Genomic DNA, 7223 nt, shown 5'->3' on the forward strand with positions numbered 1-7223 from the left:
ACTTTAGGCAAAATACAGAGAATCTTGGCATAATCTACGTGCTCAAGGCTACAAGCTGACAATGGAAGCACTCCCATTCCAGACTGCCAGGGCCTCCAGAGAAATTGCTAGTGATGTGAGTTGAATGATTCAACCTCCCTTCTTGCCTAATTTCTGTTAACTTCATGTAAAACAATGTCTAAAGCAGATTTTACTGAATTAAAGCAACTCCATAACCATGTGAGACAAGTGTGAGACAGAATATATTACTTATGAATGAGATTCTTTGTGTGAATTAGGGGAAAAAAAGAAGAGGAAGAATTGCTGCTAATCGGGAACCAAGCCAGGTTAAACATCTTCCAGTGGGAAATGACAAATGAACTAAAGTATTTGCAAACAGAAAAAACAGGGATTCTGCTCTTTTTCAGGCTTTTGGCTCCTGCTATTATAAAGTGCCCACTAACTCTGTCCACTCTGTTTTGAGCTGACTTTTGGAAGTGTTTAGTGTTTCCAAATTGAAATGAGGTCGGAAAAAGCTGAGATTTCTTTGAATCTCCAAAAATCAGGAGTTACCTTTATGGCTAGGAAGTAAAAATCAATGCAAATTCCTGTAAATATGTATCCCCTTAACTTGTAAAATAGAGGAAACAAGTCATCTTATCTTTATAAATATCCTATCATTTGGATTGTTGTTCACAAAACACTCAGACATTGTGGTACCCATTTCTCAGAAAGCCTAAGTTCATCCCTCCTTTGCAAGGTATTTAATAAATTCTAGGAAGATGGAAAAGGTCTTCATTTGTGTAGTATTTAGTTGCATACTTTATCTCTAATGTGATAAAATATTAATATATTTCACATGTGTTTGGTATGAAGCAACCATTTCTAGTTGTAATTTCTAATATATACTTAACCATATTTTGAAGAGTGCTTTTGGTTACAGCTTCAGATCTCCTCTAGAGGGTACAAGCCCATAATAGAATTACATCCACTTACAACAGATCTGAATTTGGCCCTTCATCTTGGAAGCACTTTATAAACATTAGATGCTGTAATTTAATCCCTGCAACTCTCTTGTGTGGTAGATAAGTGTTATTATCCCATTTCAACTACATTATGAACTCTTCAGGGCCCAGGACTTCCCTTTAAAGTTCTAAGCACCCTGTTGATGCTGTATAAATAAGCATTATCCTCATCATCACTATTTCACAGAGAGGATAAATGCAAGATCACAGGGAGAGTCATAGTCCCAGCTAAGATGAGAATGAGGAGTTGCTGGTTCTTATTCTTTCCAGGAAAACTGAATTTACTCTTTAAAATAGCTGGGTGGCATTTGCAAACCTGAAGGCTACAGAGTGCATGGTGTTTCGCTTTTGTATAGACTTTTTTTCTTCTGTCTTTTGTTTGTTTCTCTGACATTCTCATTCCTAGCAGTGAGAATAAAATTCCCAAAGATATAAGAAAATACATGATTTGAGGTTAAACATGATCAGTGTTTTGGGCATATTCAGAAAATGCAATGAGATGCACTTTAATGTTGCAGCTCCTGTAGTATTTAAATTTGAGAGCAGTAAGATGTACAAACAATTGCTTTCTAGTGCTACGTACCTTCACTGGCTTTACAGAAAACATTGATGTTTCAGTAATTTATCTTATCTGGAATAGCTGGTCTAAGTTTGGCAAATTTTGACTTTTACCCTTTTCCTAAAATTTTTAGTACCAATATAAGCACAATTTTGTGATGGAGAGAGGAAAATGCATTGGCGCCAGAAGTGTCATGGATGACGCCAGGTTGCTGCACTGCTTGCATGCTGCCAAATTACAGAGTGAACAAGAGTATAAGAAGGGATCCCAAGATGTGTGGTCTCAGTTTCACCTCCCCATGGACATGGTCAACCTTGTCCATGCCAGGAACGCCCAGGCCTTGGCGAGTGATCAAGATTACAGAAAGAGGCTCCATGAATTTACAGCACTCCCGGAAGACATGAAGATGAAGTGGGCCAAAAGAGCCCACATGCTACAGAGTGAGGTAAAATCTTTCATTTGGACCCTACCAGCATGTACTCCTGAGCCTGCTAGAGAGGGACAGGATAGGCTGTGAGGGAGAACCTCAGGGCTTGGTTCTTGCCTTTAGAGCCCCAAGTCAGGAGTCCAGACAAATGGTGATGGTTTTGCCTGATACCCTCACTGCCTAGTAATGCACACCACACGTGAGTTAGTTGATTGTCATGGCCTTTTAACATATAGGGGGGAACAAAAATGAAAAATGGATGGCTGGATTAAAGTCACACAGTGCAACACCATGACTCTGAAGTGTAGTCAGGATTGTTGGGATTGCAGGCACTTTGCTGACTTTCACTTTTTATTGGGTCTGCCTGATTTTCTTTAATAGATTAGGAGGTAAAACAAGCCTTTAATGTGAGTAAAGAAAGAGTAATCTGTCCTCCTAGAAATGGGGTTAACGAGGAACCATGAACCAGATAAAATAATTAGTATTCCTGACTGGAACTCACCTCATAAAATTATTTCAAAAGAGATTTTTTTACGCCCAGTACAAACAGGTTATTACTTCCTGCTTTGAGTCATACTAATTCACTCGTGGGGCCTTCTCTTGTAACTTGCATATGATACATTATTTAATTCCTGGTGGAACGAACAAATGCAAACAGTTTGGCTTTACGATCTGATATGTGCATGTCAAATGAAAAGCCTCAAAATGTGAATATGAACCAGGGAGATTTTTATAAAAACCTTAATAGCTGTGGATACAAAACTGATAGTTAATGATTTTCATTTTTAACAGCATCGCTATAAATCAGACCTGAACTTCATGAAAGGAGTTGGTTGGATGGCTCTGAGATCTCCGCAGATAGAAAGTGTAAAGAAGGCTGGAGAGCTCATCAGTGAGGTAACTGATAAATCTTTCATGGGATAGCAAGTCTGTAGGAATTGTTTACCATCAAGGCTCCTCGTTACATGACACTTACGAATGTAGCTTATCATTTCCTTTTGATGTGGGAGCCTGTTTATACAAGGTGTAAGTTACCAAGAAGCAGTACAGGAGACGCAAGTCCACTGTGTGACACCTGCTGAATATTTTCCATTCCAAATGAAACACAAGAGTATGAGCAAAACATGTAGTAATAAATAAATGCAGGAAACTCCATTATGAAATTCTAAGCAGGTGGTTATGGAAGTTGTATAGAAAAATACAGCACTGACAACCACACTGAAGGGGCATTTGCCTGCTCAGTATCATGCATTAATGGAGAAAAATTATGAGCTGTCAAAGGTGTAGTGTTCAAAAGCTTTTTGCATGTGAATTTTTAGTGGGAAGTCCTTTGTGCACACACATACAGACACACACACACAAAAGTTCCGTGCCTGATATAAAGGCATCCCCAGTCCCTAGCTGAAAGAGCAACTGAGACTAAAGCAGAACAGTGGCTTCAGGAAAGCATCTTTTATACTTTACCCCCGTTATCACACTCTTGGAAGTGTCATATGTCATTAACAGAAACATCTTGTATTTTTTTTCCTTTGTTTGTGTTTGTTGCCTCCTGCCCCTCTCAGATAAAGTACCGTCAGAAGCCAGAAAGTCTGAAGTTCACTGCTGTGGTTGACTCTCCAAGTTTGATTCATGCCAAAACCAGCTACCTCCAGTGCAATGATGTAGGTTTCAGTCTAATGTATAAGTGACCTTAACTTTTGCTGTACCATAGTGCATAAAAGAATTGATCTTGACATTGCTTCCAGTATCATCTGCATTCAATGACTTTTGGCCCCACAGAGACTGTACAAGGCTGGAGGTTCTGAGGACAGGCACAGGTACACCCTGCCTCCTGATCATCCGGATTTTATCCGAGCCCGCCAGAATGCCCTTTACATCAGTGATGTGAGTAAATCTTCTCCTTTGAGGAGCTGACTCGGTAAACTTGTTTGGGAATAAAAACTTTCATGTATGTAGAATCCAATCTCTCTGAGCCTGACCAGAACTAAAAGAAGCCAGAGGCAGTGAACAGCCAATATGTTGCTAGGTTTGGGCTGGAAAAATTGGAAAAAGTCTGCTAATTTTCCATTTGAGCATTCATTTAAATTTCTAGAGCAGTCAGCTATTATTAAGGATTTCAAGCCTTCATTATAGATATGATTAGTTACAAATTAAAATCTTTTTGGTTTTGTTTGGGCGAGGGAGAAGGGAGAACCCTCTTTCTTAGACTATGTATACTACCTTTCTGAAGAACTTTCTGCAACACTGTGTTGGACTGATCCTTTAGGCATCGTTGACATCAATCTGGATGTAACTAAATCAGTGACTGGAATTAGTTTAAAGAGAATTTGTTTCCACATTATCTCATACAAAGAAACTCAGTCTATTCTTAATGTCTTGTTCCCAGACTAAATAGCTGTTGTCTTTACCTGTAGGGTCAGAATGACCTTAGTTTGTCAGGAGCTTTGAGATAGGTGGAAGAAACAGAAATTACATTTTTTGAGCAATAGACGAAAATGTAAAAAGGCAAATACTCTGTGCAAGGATTGCACACAAATGAAAGGTCAGCCCTGTTAACAGGGTGTACAGTGATGCTTACACTTCTTCTGCCTTGGCTGCAGGATTTCTGGCATCTCAGTTTACTTTCAAATTTATCACCACCTACCACTACATTCACCAGTGAAACAGATTATCTGAAAATGTGGAGTGGGTTTTGTGCTTTTTTTTGTATGGTCACAAACCCCAGAAGGGAGGAATCAAAGACTTATAGAAAACAAATGAATAAAATCAGAAAAGAACAGCTGAAAGTGTCAGCTGAGATGCCATGTCTGTGTAGTAGGACCTGCAGACTGGAAGCTATTTTAAGAAAGCTACTTATAGAAGAAGAACCAAATCTAGAGCAATTTCTCTTCAGGATGTAAATGTGATTCACATCCTCAAAGTCACATTAAATATGTTAGAACCGACTGTTATTCCACATGAGTTAATGAAGCCACATGTGGCTGGGGATAGAGGCGAGGATCATTTGAAAAGCTTGAAATAACTAGTATTGAAATTATGATGCCAGGAAACCCAAGACACTGTGAGTGGATGCATCAAAAGAGAGAATAAGGGCAATATCAATGCAATATTGATGTGACTGATGCATCACAGTTTCTAATAGAAATTAAATCACATCAAAAACAACCACATTCAAGTACAAAAGGAAACCCTGGTGGCACTTTTCAGATGAGGCATTTTATCATTATGGTGAGTAGAAAAGAAGTTGAAGTGCTATAGAACTGGATCAAAACCTCAGAGATGGTACTGATGACTCTTGATACAAATAAGCCCAGTAGGATAAAACATTTATTATTGCAGTTATGGGACTGCGTTTAAGAAACTGCGGGGGGAAATGACTGTTTTGTTCTTTTCTTTTCAACACAGAAATTGTATAAAACATCTTGGGAACAGACAAGGGCATCTGGCTATGATTTTAGGATTGACGCCATCCCATTCCAGACAGCAAAGGCTTCAAGAGAGATTGCTAGTGATGTAAGAATTGTTCTGTTTCAAACACTTCCCAGCCCTCTTCTTATGCCACCCCATCCTGTAAATATGGGTGAAGGTTGACAGAAGTGAACTTTATTCTGGTGTGGAAAATCGGTGGTGCAATGAAAAAAAGTGCTGGTTAAGTGCAAAGATTTCCAACTAAAGGCTACCATTAATAATGTCCAATACCTGGATGTATGTATACCTGTCATATGTCCCAAGAGTTTTTCTTGGGAAGAAGACATATTATGATTTAATCAAATAAAATAGGTACCAGGCTATGAATAGTTAAAGCATGGTCTAGGATAAAGTGGGTTATCTTTGAACACAGAAGACCACAGCTGGCAAGAAAGCTAAAGACGGAGGAGCTTCATTGGTTGAGCTGTGTATTGTGTGTACCCAAGAGTGCAACAGTAGGGGGATGTCTGATTATTTTTGAGAGATGAGCATTTTGGGCCCCCTAAGTCTTTCCACTCCTTTAAAAATGAGCACAAAGGTAATTCTTCTAAAGTGTCTTGTTAGATTAGGAGATGTAGTTTGATATCAAACAAACCCTTGGTCTTTGTGCACTACAGGAAACATGATTGATAGCCAGAGGAGGATAAGTTATTTCATAACAGAATTTGAAGGTAATTTGAATGTGAAAATGAGATTTTCCTCTGCACTTCCTGCAGTACAAATACAGAGAAGCTTTCCTGAGAGACAGAGGCCAGCAGATTGGATTCCTCAGTGCAAATGATGATCCCAAAATCAGACATGTCCTCAGAGTGGGGAAACTCCAGAGTGATCTCCAGTACAGGAATGATTATGCCCTAAACATGGGACAGTTCCAGAGTCAGCTCAACCAGCCAGGATTCCTCCATGCCAAGAGAAGCCAGCAGCTTGCAAGCAATGTTAACTACAGGCAGCCCTTGCACCAATACACTTGTGACCCTGAGCAGCTAAATGTGAAACATGCAAAGCAGGCCTACCAGCTCCAGAGTGATGTAAGTGTGGCTGAGTGACACGGTCCTTTCCTGGGCTGGGGGCTGTCTGTGCAATCTCCTTTGCAAACCTTACCTGCCAATAAAGTCACCTTGAAAGAACCACATTCTGCTTGCTAAAAATGAACAATCTGTATATTATTGACTCTGCTGCTCCTTTGTATGCTCTCTCTTGAATACCCAGGGCATGCAACATGGTTAGAGCTCATCAAAATAATGCATCTTGGTGCACGTTTCATTCTCTCAGGTAAAATACAAGTCTGACTTGAACTGGCTCAGAGGCATTGGCTGGACTCCCCCAGGTTCTCACAAAGTTGAAATGGCAAGAAGAGCTGCTGAGCTGGCATACCTTCGGGAAATGGGGTTGCTGCGTGCTTCCACTCAGTACAAACCTGAAGCTGTAAGTAGAGTAAACCATTCTTCTCACAAATCCCAGCAGCTCTGCTCCTTACCTGCACACATCCTGTCTAATACTTTTGAATGCTCCCTGGAGTCTACAGTTATCCCTATTACCTGAACAGGATATGTGCACTTCCCTTATGAAGCTTTGTGCCTTAGTGTGCATCTTAATTTGAAGGAACCATTGAAGGGAATTCAGCAGTGTCAGTGGTGTCATATCAGGATGTTTTCCTCAGCTGGTGGATGATGTCAGATCTCCAAGTGTCCTAGTACCTCTGAGGAAAGCAGAAGCAGAGGTAGAATGGACTCCCCATGCAATTCCCATTCTCTTTTCCTAATTT

General features: G+C 40.0%; 1 protein-coding gene across 2 annotated transcripts in view; it reads left to right on the plus strand.

The window, feature by feature from the left end:
- The window catches only part of NRAP (nebulin related anchoring protein), a 47385-nt gene that overhangs the window by 38873 nt on the left and 1289 nt on the right, over window positions 1-7223 (plus strand). For both annotated transcript variants that reach the window (XM_066323559.1, XM_066323560.1), the window contains exons 34-41: window positions 8-115; window positions 1697-2008; window positions 2783-2887; window positions 3553-3651; window positions 3770-3874; window positions 5396-5503; window positions 6175-6486; window positions 6731-6883. In XM_066323559.1, coding sequence (XP_066179656.1) covers window positions 8-115; window positions 1697-2008; window positions 2783-2887; window positions 3553-3651; window positions 3770-3874; window positions 5396-5503; window positions 6175-6486; window positions 6731-6883 — 1302 coding nt within the window. The remainder of the gene's footprint in view (window positions 1-7; window positions 116-1696; window positions 2009-2782; window positions 2888-3552; window positions 3652-3769; window positions 3875-5395; window positions 5504-6174; window positions 6487-6730; window positions 6884-7223) is intronic.

This window comes from Sylvia atricapilla, chromosome 8 (assembly GCF_009819655.1).
Source record: "Sylvia atricapilla isolate bSylAtr1 chromosome 8, bSylAtr1.pri, whole genome shotgun sequence".
Classification (NCBI taxonomy): domain Eukaryota; kingdom Metazoa; phylum Chordata; class Aves; order Passeriformes; family Sylviidae; genus Sylvia; species Sylvia atricapilla.